Source organism: Triplophysa rosa, linkage group LG1 (genome assembly GCF_024868665.1).
Source record: "Triplophysa rosa linkage group LG1, Trosa_1v2, whole genome shotgun sequence".
NCBI lineage: Eukaryota > Metazoa > Chordata > Actinopteri > Cypriniformes > Nemacheilidae > Triplophysa > Triplophysa rosa.
The window spans coordinates 1001063-1024176 of record NC_079890.1 but is presented as its reverse complement, the minus strand read 5'-3'; the positions used below and the strand labels follow the sequence as shown (position 1 = coordinate 1024176).

The 23114-nt window shown below is 40.0% G+C and overlaps 1 protein-coding gene across 3 annotated transcripts; it reads right to left on the bottom strand.

Moving 5' to 3' along the window:
• Positions 1–1847: 1847 nt before the first annotated feature.
• si:dkey-185m8.2 (trichohyalin) lies at positions 1848–22585 on the bottom strand. 3 transcript variants are annotated; one of them, XM_057330697.1, is made up of 4 exons: positions 22442–22585; positions 20721–21461; positions 9174–20411; positions 1848–2099 (listed from the first exon to the last, which is right to left on the bottom strand). In XM_057330697.1, the coding sequence occupies exons 1-3, from the start codon at positions 22473–22475 to the stop codon at positions 15379–15381; spliced, it is 5808 nt and encodes a 1935-aa protein (XP_057186680.1). In that variant the 5' UTR covers positions 22476–22585; the 3' UTR covers positions 1848–2099; positions 9174–15378. The 3 variants fall into 3 exon arrangements, with proteins under 3 accessions (XP_057186680.1, XP_057186665.1, XP_057186673.1); XM_057330682.1 differs by lacking the exon at positions 1848–2099 and adding an exon at positions 7239–7833; XM_057330690.1 differs by lacking the exon at positions 1848–2099 and adding an exon at positions 7856–8809.
• Positions 22586–23114: the final 529 nt, after the last annotated feature.

The following is a 23114-nucleotide window of genomic DNA, read 5'->3' as shown; positions in this document are numbered from 1 at the left end:
TGTCAATCAAACAGTCATTCAGCATTGTGTGAAACAGTTTCATAACTTCATCATTCAGAACACAACTTTGCTTCAAACGTCACCGTTTAATGTTAAATTCGTGCTGTGTCTTAACCATAGATTTAGTCTTAACTATTTTACGCATATGCTTTTCACTGGCACGTGTGGTCGTTCTTAAAGGAACAGTTCACCCCCCATAAGTTTTTTTAAAATTTACCCTCATGCTGTATATGACTTTCTTCAGCTCAACGCTGGTATTTTAAAAAATGTGACCCTGGATCACAAAACCAGTCTTAAGTAGCACGGGAACATTTTTAGTAAAAGACAAAAAATACATTGTGTGGGTCAAAATGATCGATTTTTCTTTTATGCCAAAAATCATTAGGATATTAAGTAAAGATCATGTTCCATGAAGATATTTTGTAAATTTCCTACCTTAAATATATAAAAACTTTATTTTTGTGAGTGGATGGTCTGCCACAGTGCCCCTGATTAACAACTTCAAAGGTGATTTTCTCAATATTTAGATTTTTTTGCGCTCTCAGATTCCTGAGTTTGTAATAATCTCAATGTTGAAAAATTGACCCATAACACTGGTTTTGTTGTCCAGGGTCACATATATTGGTTCTCACCAACTGAAGTTCCAAAAAGCACATCCATCCACCATAAAGGTAATATAATCCATACGAGTGGGTTAATAAACATCTTCAGAAGAGAAAATATGGGTTTGAATAAAGAAATGTCAAGCTTTATAGACTAGATTCTTCGCATTTATCTGTTAAGTAATTTGATTTCATATCAAATGAGTTGCTTTTAAATGGTTTAGAACTGTTATTTAAGCAAATGGACAGATGTTGAGGAGAATGTGTATAAAACAGGCAAAAAAGAAATTTGCATCTTGCTTCCTATTTATCCGATGACTGCATGCAACGATTGATCAATTTGATTGATTTAGTTAACCACATCTGATTCAGTGTGCCAGAGACATGAGTTAGGATCATAAGAATGAATTATTCTCCGTCTCTCTGTGGTTCCTCAGTGATCAATGCTTTCTGCTGTGAGGCATCAGTCGCTTGATGATGATGATCAATGAAAGAGATGAAAAAGCACAGAACTGCTTTTTAACTGATGTTTAACTTCAGAGTCTTTAATCTTCCCTATCTGATGTTATACAACAACTTTATTTTTTATAACCTCGCTGTATGATGTGAACTGTAATGTTTCTAGGTCGTGTTAAGCCTGAAGGCACACGAAGAGCTCGCCCTTATCGAATGTCAATAGAAACTGATCCTAACGTCTTTAACCGCCCCAAACTATCCGCCATTTTTCAGGGGTTCGCTTTGGTAAGGTCATGTAGCTGCATCTATAAGCTCAAGGCACGGAGGATGTTCAGGACCATTGAGAGGGTTTATCTCTGATCTGGGATCAGTTGTGTTGAAGGGCTGAAGGGTGTAAAGGGACACTACAGCAAAAGACCCGCTGATCGCAGAACAGCAAACTGCAGTGATTTGAAATAGTGAAGGTGAAAATGATATTTTATAGATGAGAGGAATGTCGGCTTATGAATATTAATTAGGTGATGTAATGTTTGGCCAATAGTTCTTGCTGATGGCAGGTAGGGGGCGCTATAGAAGAGCACCGTCTGAAGTTTTCGATTGAAGCCAGTGATCAAACCACTATCAGAATACCCTAGCAACCACCCTAAATACCCTAGCAACCACCCAGATCACCCTAGCATTGAGGTGGTGGGTTGCACATATGCATTGCTTAGTGGTTTTTATTAGCTTGAACAGATAAAAACAGTGAGGGATGAAGAAAGATAATGAAGTAAAGCATCCCGAAAGATGTACACAAAGCACATTCATATTTGATGAACGACATTTGGCAAGGTTGATTCTGAGCTGGGTGCACATGCAAGTGTGCTCATGTCCTCTCTTCATCTCTCTCTCATCGTTTCTTTGAGTTTTCAGACGTGCCGGTTTCTTTTAAACCGCACTTATCCACCCCCTCCTCGCGTCGAGCGCAACACTAATGCAGCATGGCATATTCTGCAGCGCTGAGTCCTCTTATGCGCAGTGACCGCCTCGTGACCTCTCTCACTAAACCCCACCCGGACACGGTGTACAGAACCAGACCGCAGACAAAGATATTTGTTATCATGAACACACACACACACACACACACACACACACACACACACAAAATAAAACATTACGTTTCTTTTATGATATGGCAATTACAATTGTTCACATCAAGGATTTGTTAAACTATACACCCAGAAGATTTGTGTGACGATTGACTTTGACCAGTAAGTGACGGCCCAAAAAAGAAAACTGTCTGCGTTACAGTTACAGTCGACTGTATTCTGTATTGTGACATTTTGAATGAGCAAATAGAGGGCGTGGCTTTTTTTCCCCACTGCAAATTGATTGGATGTACAAAAGTAGGCGTGTCATTGAGAAATGGATCAGACTGACAGTTGAAGGGGAGGAGTTAACAGATGTTCTGCCCATTACAGAGCACAATTTTCAGATTTGATAAAATATGTACATTGCACAGATGAATTGTTCACCACATCAGCTCAAGTAAAATTGTGATTTTAATTTTATATGGAATAGACTGTAATACATTTGTTTTCTCATCCACCCTGTTCTAAAAATGCTGTGTTATTTTCATCCCAGTGTTTGGTCAAAAAGGCACAAAGCCATTGGTTGGGTTAGTTTAGGCCATTGTTGGGATACATATGAATCATTTTCTCTGCTGGATTGCTAATAACCTGTTTTTTAGAGGCTTCACCATATCTTCACTTCTAAACAGCTTTCTATCACACACTAGACTGTGTGGATTGTTTAATCCGCTGTGACGTCACAATCACGATGACGCATTATGGGAGATGGAGATAGATGGACTCATTCCCACTGTTCCAATCAGTCTGGACCTCCCTTATTCACAGAATGATGAACAAACTTGCAGAAGAAAACAAAAAGAGAAGGAGGCAAGTGTACGTTTAACTTAAATTAAAGGACAACCTGTATCATTTCGGTGCTCTGGGTATGTTTAATGCAAACGTAAGGCAGACGTCTTGGACTTACACTGACATCTAGTGATGTGAATCTTGCTTCACAAAACATTCCAAAGCAAATGTTTTCAGAAACATCAGCAGTCCCACATTAGTAATGTGCTCATTAGGCAAAAGTGTTTCATCACTCTACAAAATAATTCAGTGGCTTAGTAAATATCACAAAAATAAACAGCTATATTCATTTAATAAAATCTTTTAAAATCATTTAAGTGATTTTTTCAGTGGGACATATTTAAAAATATATTTAAAATCCAACAGTTAATTTCTCTAAAACGATTATTTAAGTTTATCTAATGAAAATAAGTAAGTATTTAATTAACAAAATGTTTATTATACAATCATATTTTTGGTGAATTGTAATAGAAATATTTGAGTTACTCAGATTTACTTGCATTTACTCAATTTAAACAGTATGTTTCATTGCTTTCACAGCCTGAAAACGTACTCATTTTTTTTGAGTGTAAATTGAGTCAGAACGGATCACTGAGATAAGGAAAGCAGTATTGGGACATGCTTTACAAAAAAGTGTTTTTACGAAAAGATAACCAAGTGCGCTATAGGCTAAACTATTAACTAAAAATAAAAGTCCACTTTTACTTACCAGAAATATACAGTAAGAATTGACAGAAAAGTTGAAGTATATTTGCTCCCCACTTTATACTCAATCTTTTGATGCACTGTAAACCCGGATAAGTTGGCAATACTCAAATATTTTGAGGCAACTCGTCGCCTCAAAATTTTTGAGTTTTAGAGAATTTTGATTACTGTTAAGTTAAAGTTCTTAACAAATCTGAGTTAGTGCGACTTAAATATTTAATTTATCCTTTTTATGAAATTAAGTAGACAGAACTTAAACAAATAAGTACCAAATTGCATTTTTAAGTTAACTAAACTAAATTCATTATTTTGCATATTCCTCAAGTCTTAATAGGCATAAATCAAACACCTTGACTTATGCAATCCAAAATGAGCAAGAAGAGACTGATCTCAGAACTGGCATTAGCACAGTTATTGCTCACTGGTAACATAACACATGTTACAGGTGAAATGTAGCTTTGCAGAGACTAGGCACATGCACCACTCTTCTAAACAATGGTAACCACAAAACTGAAAAATATGTCAAACTCTTCTAAATATCTAAGAGAAGTGAACATTAAACACTAACAAGTCTTTAACTTTACTAAAAACATATAAAATAACCATATTTTTTTTTATTTACTCTCCTAATGCAGTCTGACGCAAAGCATGCTGGGAATTGGAAATCTTTCTTGACCAATTGTTGAATTAACATGTTTAAATTAAGTAAGGAGCAAATAAAATTTTTGAGTTTTAGTCAAGTTAATCAAAAATAATCATTATACTTTACTCAAAAGTAAAGAAGTGTTTCACGAACTTAAAATATTTAAGTAAGTAGAACTTTTTTATAAAATTAAGTTTACATTACTTAATCTGTTTGATTATTTTGAACATTTGGGTTTACAGTGTGGACATATACTTAAAGGTATAATGAAGTATTCGATTTATACTTCACTTGTAGTTGTGTTTACTCTTTTGATAGAATAGTCAACTAAATATTTTTACATAGTTTGACATACTGTCTTTTAAACCACAAATTTATATGGCAACAAGCCAGCTTTAGGAATGAGTGAATATGTGAATAGGCCTATTCTAAAACTTGTAATCTAGAATGAAATCGTGAGTAAGCAACAAAAGTTGTGAGTGGACTATGACTTTCTCTCTTCTTTCTAACACAAAAGAAGATATTTTGAAGGATGTCAATAACCAAACAACTTGTTGACTTCCATTGTGTGGACACAAAACCACATAGACATTTTTCAAAATATCTCCTTTCGTGGTCCGCTGAAAAAAGAGTAACATACAGGTTTACAAACACATTAGAGTGAATAACTGATGACATCGTTTTTATTTTTGTGCGATTTAAGATATTTGTTTGTGTGAGTGTGATATAAGGATGTCTGTTCCAGGTGTATGTGGTGTGATCCGAGCATGTGTTGGTTCATGATGTGTGTCACAACATTTGAGAGCAGATATATATCTGAGAAGAAGAAGGGGGAGCAGAAAGTCGCCTAGGGTGGGGATGTCTCATGAGATTTATTTTTAGGGTGTGTCTAGGATCACAGAAAACTGTGGCTCTGTTGTGAAACCTACCGAGTGGCCTTGCTGTCTGGTGAACATCTGAATGTGAAACATGGTGAAAACATATGTGTGAATCATGCAACGTGCTACAGAAAACCAACTTTTCCAAAAGCACCAATTCGTTTTTAAGAGTGATGTCTTTAAATGTTGTCTTTGAAACAGATCTTGTGTTTGGTAAAGGATAGGCTTGACTGCCGAACCCAACTTTTCGTCTCCGGCTCCAAATACTTCACATATAATGAAAAGCGTTGTTTGCCGACGGAGTAAATGGCCGTGAACAGAAGCAGAGATTAAAATAACACCTGTGACAAACGATTCACAAAACTGCCCATCCACATGACCATTCTGCCCTCACCAAACACAAACGGCTCCAGAAGTGTGAACACTGTCACCGTCTCCACCGAGTGTTAACACCGAAGCAGACACTGCCATCGGAAAGTATGAACTGTGAGGTCAGCACGAGGTCAGCCAATGAGAAACAGTCACGATCGGTCGATAATATACTCATCTGTCGAGTCTGCATGACCAGTTTTTGGTGAAGCAACATCAAAACAGATGAAATTCTAAATGAAAAGTTCCAAGCTAGTGTAAACTACTACATATTTTGTCCTTATTTTTTAAATTGATTTATTTTTACTTACTTTTTATTACAATAAAAATGCAGAAGTACGTTGTGTACAATCTCATTGCAATTTGTAACTAAAGTTTCTGACGCTGGCTAATTTGTATCAATCTACGTTGTTTGGTTGTTTGGCGTAATAAGTAATATATAAACAAAATAAATTGCTATAACAATTTTGTTATCAAGGCCAAAACTTTAATGAATAGACATTGGATGAAAAGAATATAATCGGAGCCCAAAAGTTTCGATCCAATCTGGAAAAACCCAAGGATTTCGACTATACGGACTGTTCTTGCTAAAGTTCTTCAGAGCCACAAGCAGCAAAACCAGAACGTTAAAAATACAAATTCAGGTCACGTTGAGTTCACATCCCCGCGTGTCCATGCGCCGAACTGACCTGATTTAAGGGGGCAGGATTTATCATCCACTTTTCCATCTCTTCCCCCAGAACCCCTCAACTTTCTCCTGAGATGAGATGTGATTGGTGAAGAGCAGATGTGGGTAAATACAATTGGCTATATAGAAAAGGGGTGGAGCCGGACACAGACGTTATAATATAATTGTGTACACTTAACATTCATGACTAATACTGCATGCATGTGTTGCTCTCTCTCTCTCTCTCTCTCTGTGTTTGGTGTTTAACCCACATTAGATGGATTACATACAGTCATGAGATCCAGAAAGCACATAGCAGGGGTTGCACGTCAATCACACATGAACGGAGAATGCGATTTCTGAATATGAACAGAGGGATGTGCACATCATTACGACCGAGATTAAAACTAAGGTTAATAATATGAAGAAAATCTAAATGCTAAAACTGCACAAATACTAAAAGCAGTACCAACTTTCCTCTTTAAACATCACAGACACAACAGCACTAACAATAGCTTCTTTCTCTTTCTGTCTTTTTTATCGTTTATAGAGATGCAGCGATACTAAATTTCTCCAACGATACCGATAGCCGATTATTCAGAGTTATCTGCCGATGCCGATTCTGAAGAATAAACTCTCTGAATGTTATTCATTCATATAATGACTATTAATATTGAACGTCAAACTGCTGATGTTTCTCAACATTTTCTATACACTGAGCAAAAATTCATTGCATTTTCCTGTCCTCTTTTGATTGACAGGATATATCGGCCCCGATAGCCGTTCCTGTGAAAAATTGATTTGATCAAACGATACCGGTTATTGGCCGATATATCAGTGCATCTCCAACAATTTAATAAAATAAATATAAATACAAATGAATAAATCAAATAAATTTTATAAATAAAATGTACCCTCACATTCCTCTTAAACCCCTTGAATTTCTTTATAAATTAAAGTACAAGGGATTAAATGAGACCCGAACAAAGATATATCATCAATATGACGGATAAAACAAAACATACAGTTGCGCATTACAATTTAAACATAAAACATATCACACCATAGGACTACGCATATATTGAAATATAAACAGTTATGAAAACATTTTTTCCGCATATCCATCTAAACATTTGGTAAACTCACGAAATTTGCGTGAATGTATTCTTATATTTGCCAAAATTTATGTGAACTTCATCTTATTAACTAAAAGAGAGAAAAGACTCCAATTCTGACTTGCTTGAACCTGGCACGTAGATTTAGGTGACGCACACACACACACACGCACACACACACACGCACGCACGCACGCACGCACGCACGCACGCACACACACACACACACACACACGCAAACGCAGGTACATATTTAACAAAAGTTGGATACTCCTCGTGTCACGTTTGTCTCTGTCCCACTTTTGTCTGGAGATATGAACGCCTGGTCGGTTAAAGCATTTCAGTAATGGATCTTCGGTGAGGTGTTAATCTGAGGGACAGGAGGGAGAGCCGACGCTGTTAAACAGAACCCTCAGAATGGATATAAAGAGTATTTCTCTATTTCTCTTTACAATTCTTTACGGCAGATGACCTTGGAAACGCTGGAATACAAAAAAGTATAGAGAGAGAAAATCTATATTTTAATATGACAGGTTTTGGCTCCGGACAGCGTTTTCAATGCTTAATAAAGCCCACGGGCTGCAATGTCACAACTCAGAGACTGTTAAAGTCACTTCACCCTGAAAAGCAAATGCATTAAACAAACAAACAAACTAACTATATTCCCAATGTGATGGCTCATTGTTTTCATCTGTACCAAATGTTCATGCACTTTGTGTTTCAGGTGTCGTTTGAGGAGATTTGTTCAGGAGGTTGAGAGGTGCTCTGACCTGACATCTCACCTCCAGCAGAAGCTTTTAAGATCTCCTCCCAACCGCCTTAAACTGCTCGGCCTTTCCTTAATGCTGTCTCTCTCTCTCTGTCGCTATGGCGACATGACCAGCTTTCAGATCTCAATGTACAGATGTCGATGTCTTAAATCTTACAGCCTAAACATTCAACATTCTGTCTGAATGAACTTAAATGTGTCCTTTAGATGCTTAAATAACCAGTTTAATCAAAAATCTTTGCTGTCTAGGGATGTATCTGTGTCTTCTCCCAATGTAGCTTTATAGCTTTGTTCTTATATCACGCACTTGTTCCGTCTGGGTCGAGCAGTCCTGCAGTCCTGACCCGTCACCAGTCGTGTACGCGGGGGGGCATTGCTAGGCATCCCTGATGTGACAGGACCTGACACCGCCGGCTGCATTTGCTGCTTCTCACATAAGCGATCTAAAAACGCGGTGCTATTTTTGTCGATGCTAATTTGCTCCGTGTTGGAGCTGCGGTTCACGGCTCGGTCAGCCTTCTCCGATACTATACCCCCGTTTGATGCTGTAAAGGTTTCCCCGTCTCATCGCATCAGCGTCCGGACGCCAGTGAACTGTGAATGCACCGCACATCAGGAGATGATGCGCTGCGGCTCTCCGCTCCGTTTCTTACAGAGAATATCTAAGCCAAACATTTTATTTAACATTCCTGTAAAACATGCCAAATCAATTAATGCAACCGTAAAAATGGACCATCAACTGGTTAGGATTCAAACCAGTACAAAATTCCTTTATCTAGTGTGTTTGGGGTCCAATAGGATTTAATGTTGTTCTGTTGGTTCCCATCCGCCAGATAACATCCCACCAATAGAGCCCCAGACAGCACCAGTAAAGAGACCATTATAGTTTCCATTAAAAGCAATTAACTCCCATTTTAACCATTCAAACCATTAGAAATTCTCCTTTTTTATATTATTACAGCAAATAATTCACATAAACTTTAACCAGACAATTGCTAACACAAAGAAAATAAACAAAAAACAAAGAAAAATGCGCAATATTGTATATTTTACCTTCATTCTGCCGGCTCGCTGTCTGTCCTGTGATACCGTGTGAAAGCGACTGGGCGTGAAAAAGCGTCTCGGGTCTCGTCTAAAATCACATCATCTCCTTCTTCTGCTTCCCGGCACTGTGAATAATTCATACATGAACAAATGAATTAGAAAACATGTCATGAAAATCATTCAGATGTTATTACAAACTGCCTATACTGTAAATAAATAGATGTATACCGCAGTGTCTGGATGTGTCCTGTGTTCTGTTTATACCGTCTATGTTGTCAAATATAATACCTAATCTATATCTACTGTAGTTGATATTGATATACTTTATAAAAAACACAAACAATCAAATAACTGCTTTAACTTACAAAACCGAGGACGGGTGTAGATACTGTCGTTCTTAAAAACGTTGAACTTTTTTCTAAATGTACATTTGAGCAAATACTCATTTTGTAGCAAACTTCATAAAGGACTTCAGTAGCGTTATTCATCATTCATTTATTTATTTGGTTGTTTGTTCAGTCGTAAAGGGACAGTTCACCCAAAAACTAAAAATAAAACAATAATCATTTATTTACCCTCCTGTGGTTGTAAATCTGTATGCGAGTCTTTCTTCAGTGGAACACAACAGAAGAAATTTCGAGAAATGTCTCTGTGGTTTTGTGTTTATACAATGGAAGTCAATGGGGTTCAGTGTTGTTTGGTTATCAACGTTCTTCAAAACATCTTCTGAAGTGTTCTGAAGAAGAAAGAAACTCGTACAGGTTTCAAATGACACGAGGGTGAAAAAACAATGAAATAATTTGATCCCATCTGTGGCATTGTGAGAGGTAGGGAATCACCAAAGCACGCGTGGCCTTCTTAAATGGAGTCCAGGCAGAGTAAAAGTAAAGGGTTCTCTTTTCTTTTTAATCTACAACTTAAACGCCCCAAAACTTTACAACAGAAAACACGGACACTCTTCTCACTCTGGAGTTCCTCCTCACAACAGCTGTTCGTCCCCCGCCGAGGCATCTGGTATTTGTAGTCCTGGACCAAGCAGCCATCTTGGTTTGTAGTCTCCATGCTGAAACCACCGAGCTGGCACATACCTTCCTTCTATAACATACCCTCTCACGGTGCCACACCATCGCGTCGTGAAATAGCTCATAAAATCTCACGTACAGTTGGCACTGCCAGGAGCCATTTTGTGCCCTGACCGAGCTTCTCTGTCCAGGCGGACACACACGGAACCTCCGCCACTGATATATCACAACAAAAGCAATCTGAAAAGACCTTTCAGAGCCTCAATGAGAGTCCGGTGTTTACATCTACCAAAACAACCACACTTTAACTGTCGTAAAAAAAGGGTAGTAATAATGTTCATGTTGATGGATTTCCTTTTGTATAACCAAAGTTGAAGTATTATATACCACACTGTAGGTTACTGTGGTAAACCAGCATGGTTGACTTCAAATAATATAACATCGACCTGCCATGCTCGACCAGTTGAAGGGTCATGGTATTATTTCAGGGGTGTCTGTTTGTTCCACCAAGTAATAAACACCACTTCAGCTGCCTTTGAGGTGAGAGATTAAATGTACACGATGTACATCTTTCATCGTCAGAAAGAGATTTTCTACCGTGCACTCCCAACACCAACATCAAATTTTCATGGGGGAAATTGAGTTTGTAAAAATACACAAAATGAGTTTGTTTTAAACTGGGGTAATGACGAATAAAAACAACACAGGTGTTTGTGTGCAGTATAAAGCATGTACGTGCCATAATTGTTTCGATTTTCCATGGCTGATGAGCTACAGGAACTATAAGCTATGCTTAGTAAATCTGCCTGTTGCGTACAAATTTAATTGCCACTACATGGATGAATTTTTCGGAGGAGGGTATGGGATGGCGGAAAGTAAAAAAAACAAAAAACCTCGCATTAGAAGTATTGTGATGGTCACAACATTTGATAACATCATTTCATTACCTTCATTCATTTTAGGTGAACTGTCCCTTTAAATTTTAAGCACAGACCAGAGGTCTATCGCATACATCATCGAGGTTGTCTCATTTCTGTTAAAAAACATTATAAAATGAACATTTATTTCTCTCAGACGTAATCAATGTGGTTTAGTTTTTTTAAAGATATATTTTAGGGGCGTTTTTGCCTTTAATTTTGAAAGGACGGTGGAGAAAAGACAGGAAAGCATTGGAGAGAGACAGGGGAGTGTGGACACTGGAGACAGGAATGAAACTCAGGTTGGGCCGCAAGTGCACTGACACTATTTGTCGGCACACCAACCACATGGCACACCAACAGTTGCCTTTCTGAAATAAAACTTGAAATAATCACGTATGTACAATTGCAGCAGCAGACTCATGCCGTGTTTTTCTGTGTCTTTGGTGTGTTATAAGTTGCTCATGCATGTATTAGACGTGTAAAACTGCAGAAATGAAAGTGTGGGAACAAAAGAGTCATTCTATGTAAAAGCGAATGCTCACCCAGACCTGCCTGAAACACCTCGTGTAGCCACACCCCACAAATCTACATCAGCTGGTGGTCTGATTGGACTAAGACCGCCCAAATGTAGACTCAAGTAAGGTGGGCGTACCTGTCAGCACAATTGAAGAGGAACCTGATGTTCCTGGTCAGAGGCGTTACACGCTTGCAGTATTCCACCAATCACTACGCACTGGTGAACTGGCCAATCACAGCACACCTCGCTTTTCAGAGCCATGAGCTTTGTACAAAAATCTGCGCGTTTCAGAGAGGCGGAGCAAAGAGGAGATACAAACATGCACGGTGTGTGGAAAATACAGCGTTGATCAACCTTAAATCCTGTAGACACATTGCATTACATCTAAAACAAACCATAATATTCCTTTTAGCCGTGTCATATCACCCCTTTAATTGTTTGCCTTCTGTGCCAACAAACACTGACAAGCTTTGTTGGAAATTTCATTTATAACGTTGGGAATCACAACTGTTGCGCTCACACTGCAGCAACAGAGACGATTTATTTTTCCATTTTTATCGCATCAATTTAACAACGTATTCTGACCATTTGGCCGGGGAAAACAGGTGTGCTTGTAGCGTGAGTTGAGTACAATGACAAAAGAGGTTATAATCAAACAATGACACAACGTAACCTTGCCAGTTTGACTATGAACTCTGAATGCCTCCATCTCACCTGAACTTGTGCTCCTCAGACCTTCAACACTTTTTTCAAACCTCAAGACGCAGACACAGTTGGCCATGTCAAAATCAGTTAGAAGTCATGTGATATTGGTAATGATGTTTTTTGAGCACTTCACCTGAGACCAGTGGGTTTCACATTTGTCACACTGAATAACCAAACACTTCACACAAACCGCCGGTCCCGGAGACCCACATAAACTGCACACTTTGGACGTCTCCTTCATTTAACACACCTGATACAAATCATTGGAATCTATGACCTGGACCACATCTGTCAAATGCGGTAGACAAATAGTTCAGTTAAGCTATTATGTCTTACTCTCACTGCACTGCGGTACTTTCCCATTGTTTTTTAATGTAAACATGCGCTTGTTTACAATAGCAAGTTGACACAGCAATTTCTGTTGTCTAAAGCACGTCTCGAGACCCTTGCGTCCCACGCTGTATTTTTACAACATTCTGAGCGCTGAGAACATCAGTACATGATGAAAATGAAAATTCTGTCTTTATTTACTCACCCTCAGACTGTCTGTATAAATTTATTTGTTCTGCTGAACACAAAGGAAGATGGATAGTCATTTCAGCGCGGAAGTGAATTTTTAGATTTTAACTGAAGATTATGAGGGTACATGAATTTTAAAAAGAAAATGACCCACATGGATAAGCTATTTAGTATATACGCTATATTTCATGAAAAAATAAGAATTGTCATTTTTTATTTCACTGGGACTTTAAAGAAAAGAAAGAGATGAGAGGTGGGCAAATGTGGTTGTGGTAATTATAGTGAATTTGGTCCAGGGCCGGCACTGGGCATAGGCGGAGTAGGCAAATGCTAGGGGTGCCAAAACGAGTGAAGATTTTAATTAATTTACCATCTTAACGCCTTATGAATTACGTCACCTAGTGTGATCTGTGCAGCTAATCACACTCCCAGACTACAACATGTTGTGTTCAGACCAAACGCGTTTCTTGCACTTTATTACTCGCGGGAGTAGTTCGTTATTTTCACGCAAGGCAAAATTCTCGCCCGAGTTGAATTTTTTTAACGTGCACGGAAGACGCGATTTACGTACGTTCTATTTATTTGCATTGACTTTGTATGTTTATCTTGTGTATGTTTACTCGCACAAATAACTTTATTCGTGTGAGGTGAAACAGTTAGTAGTAATATTTGTAGTTGTTATTTATTTACTTCCTATTTAAGTTAATCACAATTCATTTTATATTAAAATAAATATGAATTTTGCAAAAAAATTCATCTTTATTTATTCATTTATTTATTTTGTATAGGAGGGGCGCAATCTTAAATCTTGCCTAGGGCACCAACAGAGGCTGGGCCGACCCTGATTTAGTCTCATTAAAATTGTGAAGAGTTTTTCTCATCCATTACACATAACACAATGCAACTGCAAGCATGCAAAGAATTGCACATATATGTTTAGTAAAACAGTAAATTGACTTTTCAGGCAGAAGAGATGCTAGTGAACTGATGTTAGCATAGCTTTGCATGATCATTAAAGGCAGATAATGACCCAAAATGATCATTAATGGACATTACAGAGCTAATGGACTTTATAATATTGCATATTATTTTCTAAAATCTATAATGTGGTCTACGTTACTTGAAGCGATTAATAATGGATTATTTTAAAAGACCCCATGTTATAAACGGACTAAACACTATGTTTTCAGCATTGCATCTGACCGGCGGAAGAACATCTCAATTAGTCCTCAGACAAAATGTTGCGTTTTCTGTGTGTGACACATAAAGTGATTTTTTCAGTGGATGCAAAAAAACCGTTTTGGGGTTTACAGAGCATCATTTCCTGTCAGGATGAAGGACATCCGCCGCTTCACGAGCCACTAATGGAAAATTCCTCCAGTTTCCTTCTGTTTGTACTTAACAAAGTCGACGGATAAACTTCAGTCACGACTAATTTAACGGCTTATCTCACCGGTATCAACACACATGTTCAGATCCCTGGATAAATTCATCATTGTCTAAAAATGAAAATATGAACTTTTAACCCAGCCGAGGTCTACACCGGTGTACCCAAGGCTGTGGCAAGGCACTGAACGACACATATCCACCAAAATTAAACGGAGGTAAAAAACATAGAAACAGCATCTGTCATAGTTAATGATTGTTTACGTGATGATAATTACTAATTGTGTCAACACAACGTCGGGTGTGAGGAACTTTTGTCAAACAGTTGTATTTATTTGGGCAGCTTATACAAGTGCGCCATCGTGTGGTGAGAACGAATGCAGCTATAATTCTGCTACTCCACTGGGTTAAATGTTAAACACAGTTATTCTACATAACGCAACGACATCTATCAAATGTTTTTTACTCATGTGTAATTTTAGTTGTTGGTCCTGCACAACATTTCTATCAACCAGGTCGATGTTAGATTTAGGGTCAGTAGGCTTTGAACTGAGTTAAGGGCTTGTGTTCCATTTGATCAACCAATCCATTCCTTCTGGTTCAAGGGGTAAGTTATGGTTAGAAGAATCATGGTTCTGTAACCATGTTTTGGCTTCAGTAATAACAGTTTAAATACGGTATTCGTATTAAAACTATGGTATTTTGTAGTAAACGGTAACCATTTTCCCAAAATGTGGTTTACTACATCATTTTTACTATAATAAAATCTCCCTAATGGGATTATCTTTATAATTTTCTTTATAATTATTTGAATGTATTTTCAGAGCGTAACATATCTGTGCATTGCATAAGAACATAATGGTAAATGTTTTAGATGTGCTTGGTGCTTTCTTACAGTATTTAACGGTTTGTGTATTCGTGTTAAGAAAAACACAAGGACATATGAGATGAACACTCGCGTATAATTCAATCAAATTCAAGGCCAACAAAATCCACCATCATAAATTAAACATAAATATTCACAGATAGTAGGCTACGGCTCAGTTAAACTCTTCCTTTTTGTGGTACTTATGTATAGGATAATGCAATGCAAGTAGCTTCGGATAAAAGCGTCTGCCATGCATGTAAATGTAAATGTAGTAACGTTAACTTTTCCCTGTCAACATCAGCTCGACTTGCTCCAGCAGCTTCACCACGTGAGTCTCCCGGTGTCTGTTGTCAAGCACGTGACATCTGTTTCCACACTTTCTGACCAGCCACTCCAGGTCCCCGTTTCTCCTGACGTGCTGCCGGCCGCTTTCTCCCAACGTCTCCCCCCAGGTGAGCAGAACGATAGCACGCCGCCACACCCCCTCTCCGAGCGCCGCCACGGTCCGTTCCACCGCACGTCTGTACTGAGCGGTGAAGCACACGTACGCAGGTATCAACAGGATGAAGGCGTGTGGTCCTGGATGACAGAGGGACAAACTTCGAGAGAGATGCTTTTCAAACGCGACCTCGCTGTCGGCTCCAGATCGCCATTTCAGACCTTGTGGAGTCACGACAGTAAGTCTCCTGCCGGCTATCTCTCCTGTCCAAGGGTCTCCTCCGTCGGCGTCCGGCCCCAGGAACGCGTGTCTCGCTGTGTGCCGCGAAGACCAGGTGTCCGTGAGAAGCATCAGTTTCAGCTCCAACATCGGGCTGCTTTGGAAGACGATGGCAGGTTCAAAGAAGTCTTCATCCGACGACTCTTTCTTAGCACGGATTCGACTATGTTCTCGTGGCTTGTCTTTCAGCGACCCGTTGCTGTTCCAAGTCTTCACCCGTCTGTTATTTGCATGCCTGATTTTTGAGTTTGTTGCGTCTCTTTCACAAATGTCTCCCTCAACTTCCCTTTCTTCTTGTTTTCCATCAAATTCAGCGCCGTTTGTCCGCCGTCTATACTCTGAGAACGGCTCTTCGTGTATCAGTTTGAGCTCGGCGTTGTACAAATATTTCTCCCACTTTTCCAGTTCTTCTCGTTTCTTTTGCAAATCTTCACTCGAATCTCTCTCTTTGCTCCCCAGTTGTTGTTTACTGTCCTCCAAGTCTTTTTCTTTTCGCTCCAGCGTTTGTCTTTTGCTTTCCATGTCACGTTCTTTGTTCTGTAGGTCACATTCTCGGCCCTGCAGGAATCGCTCTTTTTGGGTTACGTCATGGCCTCGGCTGTTGAGCTCGGCTTCGAGGTGGCGCAGTTGCGTTTCTTTGGCATCCAAACACTTCTCTTTGTCTTTCAAATCATCCTGCTGTTTTTGAAGACCGTGCAAGGTGTTTTCATTCTGCTCCGCCCTGTTTTGCACAGCTTGCTGTCTTTTCTCCAAATGGATTTCTTCGCTTTTCAGTTTGTGCTCTCTTCGACAAAGCGCTTCTTCGCATTTTTTTAGCTCTTGCTCCCCACTTCCCAATTCCTCGTGAATGCTCTGAAGTAACGCTTTCTCTCGATCTTGACTTTGCTCTGTAAGCGTTTTGTTTCTCTGCAGTTCATCTGTTCGTCGCAGCAGCTCGTGTTCTTTATTGTCCAGCTCTGCTTGCCATTTGTCTACCTCATGTTTGTTGTTTTCAAGTTCTTGCATTTTTACTTCCCACATCTGTTGTGCATCAGTTTCACGTTTGTTAAATTCATTTTCTCTCGTTTCCAAACTCACTCTGAGCGACCCCAAAGCCTTCTCTTCTTCTTTAAGCTCACGACGCTCTTTTACTAACTTCGTCTCGGTTTCCAGCAGTTCTTGTTCTCTTGTCTCCAGCCGTCGTTTTAGGTTTTCCAGATGTTTCTCGTGCTTTTCGTTCACATCCTTCATCTCCTTTCGCTCGGCCTCCATTTCCTCCCAAGCTGCGTCTAGTTCTTCTTTCGTTTGGCTTATCTCTTGCTCTCTCTCTCTGATCTTTTTCTCTCTATCTATAAGCTCACCTTGTCTTTTCTCGAGCTCCTCTTTCATTCCCTCCAGATCCGCCGCCGTACGTTTGTACTTCTCACTCTGGTTTTCCCGTTTTTTCTCCAAATTCTTCCTTTCATCTGTAAGCTCTTTTTCTCTTCTGTTAATGCCGTCTTCTCGTTTTGCCAAGTCATGTTGGTTTTGTTCTAGTTCCTTCCAGCTTTCTGCCAAATTCTCTTCTGTGTTTTTGGCCTCCTCCTCTCTCCTTTGAATTTGCCGTTCTCTCTCCAACGCTTCCATGTCTTTTCCGTTTCGGCCCATCAGTTTAGTTTCATAAGACACTGTGAGCTCTTTCATCTCTCTCTGTTTCTCTTCTAACACTTGTTTGAACTCATCCATCTGATGCTGTTGCTCTTGCATTTGCTCTAGAGACCGAGCGTCTTTTTCCTTCTGTGTCTCGTAGCGGCCGAGCATCTCTTTCATCTCATCCTCCGTCTCTCTGAGAGCTCGCAAAACCTTCTCAAGACTCTCGCATTTAAACGTCAGCTCTTGGTTTTTCTTCTCCAGTTCTGCGTTTGTGTTTTGTAAGATGCTGTTGTTTTCTCGGTCATCTTTGCTCTGCTGTCTCAGCTCCTCCAAGTTTCGTTCGATGTCCGCGTGTTGTTGCTTTAACCAATGGATGATCTTCTCTTTCTTCTCAGTCTCGTCTTTGTGTTGACTCGTGATTTTTTCCAGCTCGTCTTCTGTCATCTTGTTCTTTCTTCTGTGGTCCTCCATCTTTACTTCAAGCTCGTTCTCTAAATGTTGTAGTTGAGCGGCATGTTTTTCTGCGTTTGTCTTTGTGTTTTCCGTTAAGTTGTCAATAGCTTTCTGTTTTTCTTCGGTGTTTTTTCTCAACATGTCAATTTTTCTCTCTTTCTCCAGATCTCTCTGTTTTAACTGGTGTATTTCATCATCTTTAACTTTGAGTTCATCCTGTAAATCTTTTAGTTGAGCTGTGCTTTCTTCCACATTTGCCTGGACGGCGTCTTTTAACTTTTCTATGTCCCTCTGTTTTCCGTTGATGTTTTGTCTGAAAATGTAGATTTCGTTTTCTTTCTCTGCGTCTCTTTGTTTTAATGTAAGTATTTCGTCCTCTTTTACGTTGAGTTCTTCATGTAAACGTTTTAGTTTGGATGCACTTTCTTCGTTATTATCCTGGATGATGTCTTTCAGCTTTTCTATGTCATTTTGTTTTTCATTGATGTTTCGTCTCAATATGTCCATTTCTCTGTCTTTCTCCGTGTCCGTTTGTCTTAATTTGGTCATTTCTTGACCGTTCGTCTGAATGATGTCTGTCAACTTTTCTATCTCACTCCGCTCGTCAACCATAGTTTGCTGAAGTGTGTCCATTTCTTTGTTCTTCTCCACGTCTCTTCGTTTTAATTTGTGTATTTCGTCCTCTTTTACGTTGAGTTCTTCACGTAATTGTTTTAGTTTGGATGCACTTTCTTCATTATGAATCTGCACGGTGTCTTTCAGCTTTTCGATGTCTTTCTGTTTTTCGTTGATGCTTTGCCTCAATGCATTTCTTTCATCATCTTGCTCGGCGAGTCTTTGTTTCAGTGTATTTATTTCCTCTTGCTTTTGCCGCAGTTTCTCTTGCGTCACATCATTTCGACACAGCTCTTCCTCTTTCTCTTTTTTGGTTTGTTCTTGTTCCCGCCGCATGACAGCTATTTCCTCGTCTTTCCCTGCAAGTTTATCTATGAGCGTGTTGCATTTCTCTATGACGTTTGCATGCGTTTCTCTCTCCGTTTCCGTCAGTTTCACTTGCTCTCGATATGACGTCTGAAGCTGTTCCATCTCTTCGGTCATCATCTCTAACACTTGTCTCAGTTTGACCATCTCTTCATCCTTTTCTCTTTCTTTGCTCTCGGCCTTTAAAGTCACCTCCTGGATTTCTATGAGGATCCTTTGGATCGTCTTGTCCTTTTCGTTCAGCTTGCTCTCCATCTCCTGAAGTTTCTGTCTGGCCCCTTCCTCCATTTCTTTGTGAGTTTCTTCAGATTTTCTTCTCGTCGCCTCATGCTTGTTTTCCGCATCTGCCAGTTTGTTTCTCATCTCATCAAGCTCATTCTGGTGAACACGTTGAAATTCGGCGTCTCTCTCTTTCCGTTCTTGCTCTTTCACGACACACTTGTGCTCCAGTTCCAGCAGTTTTAGTTGAAGTTCTTCCGCCTTCTCTTTAAGTTCTTCCCTCTCTCTGTCTCGTTCTTCTGACCTCTTTTCCAGTTGCTCCTTTTCTCGTTGTTCCCGATGGAGGGATGCCGTGACTCGGCCCATTTCTGTGGTCAGCTCTTGTATCTCTCTGTCCCTGTTGTCAGTCAACCACGCCATCCTCTCCTCAAGCTCGCCCATCATGCTCTTTCTGTCGTCCTCGCCTCTGTATGGCGCCTCCTCCCTCTCGGTCTTCCCGGGGAATTGCGCTTTGTCTTTTTTGCGTCTTTCGAAAAACCACCGAATGCTCTTGACCTCCCTCTCCTTCATCTTCTTCAGTTCCTCTTCTTGCCGTTGAAGCTTCTCATTGAACTCCTTGACTTTCAGCTGAAATTTCTCGTTCTTTTGTCTTCCCAACTCTTGAATCTCATGGACGAGCGGTGAGAAGGCCTCGCACCGGTTCCCTGCTGCCATTTTTTCGATCTTCTCGAGAAGTCCGGTTATCTGTTCGGAGGAACTGCGACCTTGCGAACACAAGTTGCTGCTGATGACGTGGAACCTGCTTGAACATTTTTCCATCAGCCAGTGGAGGTCCTTGCCTCCACCTTGGATTTGCTGCTCGATGGTGACTCCCTGCCGTAGTTGGTCTCCTCTCGTGAAGAGAAGAAGCGTATGTCTCCAAACCGTCTCTTCCAGAAGCTCCAGGTGGTCCCGGACTGACGGAGCTTGGACGAGAGCGTCCACTCTCAACGCCAGAAGAAAGGCGTGAGGTCCGGGAGGGCAGAGTGTCACGCTCAATCCGATCTCTCGCTTCACTCTCTCCGGAGTCGTTCCCTCCGGGCCGCCCTCCCATCCGGGCACGTCTATCACCGTGAGCAGCCTGTTTGAAACTTCTGCCTGCTGTCTTAAGCATTCCTCTGTTGCTTCTCCGCTTTTGAAGTATCCTGGTCCTCCGAGGATGGCATTCCCAGCGGAGCTCTTTCCCGTCTCCCTCTCTCCCATCAGAACCAGTCTCAGCTCCGGGAGACGCCGTGAACCCCTGGAGAAAAGATTTTTCTCGTCCAGATCTTCAACTTGAGGATTGACATCTAACAGAAACGAAACCACACAAAATATGTTACTTGTGAAAATCTGAGATACCGTCGAATGAAATTTACACGTGTTACGATTACCTTTCTTAAACCAAATCTAGATATTATGTAGATTAGTAAAACCCTTTTCATATAGTCATAATTTATGAAAACTTTTGTGGCCAAAAACATTGATTATGGTCAAACAAGAATATGCCGAATCACACACTCGTGTCACACACCACTTTTTCATTTTTAAAAGTTATAAACAAGTAACATTTTACAATAAGTGTTTCTGTATGTAATGTCTGACGTATGTGTACTCACTCATCAGCACTGATCTGATGCTTCCTCTTTGGGTTTGCGCCTCCATCAGTCTCTGTTTCTTCCTTCTCTCCCTTGCTCTTCTTTTGCCATCAGCCTCCAGTTCCAGATGTAGAAGGTCAATCTCATAATATCTCCCTCCTCGCTCTTCCACCAGTTTGTCCATCTTCCTCATCAGTTCCTTCACTTGAGTCCCATCCTCACCACGCCGTTTATTCTCCAGAACGTGGAACCTATTTCCACATCTTTTCAGAAGACTTTGGAAGTCCCTGCCGCCGTTTTTAATCCTCTCCTCGATGGGAATCGAGCCCAGTTCATCCCCTCGTGTGAACAGCACCAATGTGTGATCCCACACCTTCTTGCCCAACAGTTCCAGGTGCTCCTCGATTTGCCGATGGTATTCCGCTGTCACTGAGGTACAGGATCGGACCACTAGGAGGACGGCGTGAGGTCCCGGTGGACATAAAGACATGCTTCGCATGGTCTCTCGTCTTACCCATCCTGGAGTGCCGTTCACCGGATAGTACCATTCCCAACCGGGCGTGTCCACGACTGTAAGGCGTTTTCCTGCTACTTCGGCACGTCTCTTAACGCACTCCTCAGTTGGTTTTCCGGTCTCGAACGCGCCCGGCAGGCACAGAATGGTATTTCCAGCAGAGCTCTTTCCAGCACCTTTTCGGCCTAGTAAAACCAGTCGAAGTTCTGGAAGAGATGCAGGGCGGGGACTAAGACTTTCAACCCCATCTGTAATAGAAAATAAGCTTTTTTAATGTTTTACTGCATTCATTAAAGACAATCTCGTGGCGATTCATAACTGTTTTAAATTGTATGATCACATTCGTACGTTTTAGAACAGTGTGCTTTCGCTCAAGTGACTTTAAATATAATGATGAGGAGTGGCTTCAGAATTTCTTTCTTCTAATATTCATGTTGTACAAATTCATACAAATTAGCAACCTTGTAAAACAGCTTCTGTGAGATCAGTGTCTTGTGCACGTCATGCTTTTAACATCTCCCAATGTACATTAAATAGATATCTAAAAGACTTGAGAGGAGATGAATGTTCATGTGTCGGTTTGAAGGAAGTTCTTATGCAATGACCCCAAAATATTTTTGGACATCTTAGCCGTCGCGAACATGAATTTGGTCGTCCAATAGTTATGAATAATGAACGTTGTTGTTGCAAGTACGGACGTTTTCTAGGTTAGTTGGATGGTAAAATCAATGTTGTATTTGTCCATATTTGAAACAACTCAACAGTTTGTAGCAATGTAGGGTAGTGTAGCAATTTTCATATATTGGTTTCTTTCACATGACTAATGTAAAATCAATCATTAATTTATGCTCATGCGTTTGTTTATTTATCGGGTAATATTAGCTATATAATAAGCAGGTAATGTAGTCACTTGACTTTGAATTGGACACAATATCTCAGAAAATTGCTAGAGCATTGCGCTAGCAACAGAAAGGTCATGGGTTTGATCCACACAGAACACACTAATTAATCAAATATGTAGCCTATAGCTTGAATTACGTCACTTTGCATAATTGTGTCTGCCAAATGCTTAAAAAAGGCAAAACTAAGAAAAGTCGTAGCATTATTGCCATCTGGTTTGATATTTTGTAAACGAATGCAATCAAATTCATACAGTAATAAGCGCACCGTACATGTACATGGTTGCTATCATTCATCTGCTTGAAGATTAACAATCATGAATGCTTACCGGAGAGGGAAGCACTTCCTATCTGTGTTTGCATCTTTTCCTTTTGGTTTCAGTCTTGCTTTGTTTCTTTTTGGGTATAATTTTTTGACAACACCATAATGCCTACAGTAACTTCTAAAGGTATCTGCTCACTTCCTACTAATGCACAGCACGACGGCAGAGCAGAAGGTAATTGTGAATGTGGAAGTCTGGTCACATGACTAACCTGTGGTTTTCTGTAACTCACACAGGAAACGTCACAAACTCTTGTGCATGGGTATAACGGAAATCAAAAGAACGCTCTGTGGTCAAGAAGTTGTTCATTTTGTGTAGGCACATCACCATCATTACGCTCTAAAAATGTTGGGTTAATTTCAACACAGTGTTGGGTCAAAACGGGATTAACCCGAAATAGTTTTTTTTATATGTTATCTAACAATATGTTAAAACAACCAGCATAGGTTAATCAACCCAACGGGGTTGTCTCCTTTTGACCCAACGCTGAGTCGAAAATAGCCCACCATTTTTATTTGGGATTGTTTATTCGTGTTGAATGTGAACTTTCAGATAAAACTGATTTCTTCTAGCATTCACTCACAAAATATGCATGAATAAAAATGTGATTTTAGACATGTGCTGTATAACATTTGCTCACTTCTGACCCAGCAAACCATATTTTAGGAAACCCCTGTCG

Bases quoted from the DNA above. Each gene is read 5' to 3' on its own strand.
- si:dkey-185m8.2 (XM_057330697.1), bottom strand. From the start codon at position 22,475: ATGCAAACACAGATAGGAAGTGCTTCCCTCTCCG. The intron at 21,462-22,441 runs GTAAGCATTCAT...TTTCTATTACAG, and splicing joins AGGAAGTGCTTCCCTCTCCG to ATGGGGTTGAAAGTCTTAGT. The intron at 20,412-20,720 runs GTGAGTACACAT...CGTTTCTGTTAG, and splicing joins CATCAGATCAGTGCTGATGA to ATGTCAATCCTCAAGTTGAA.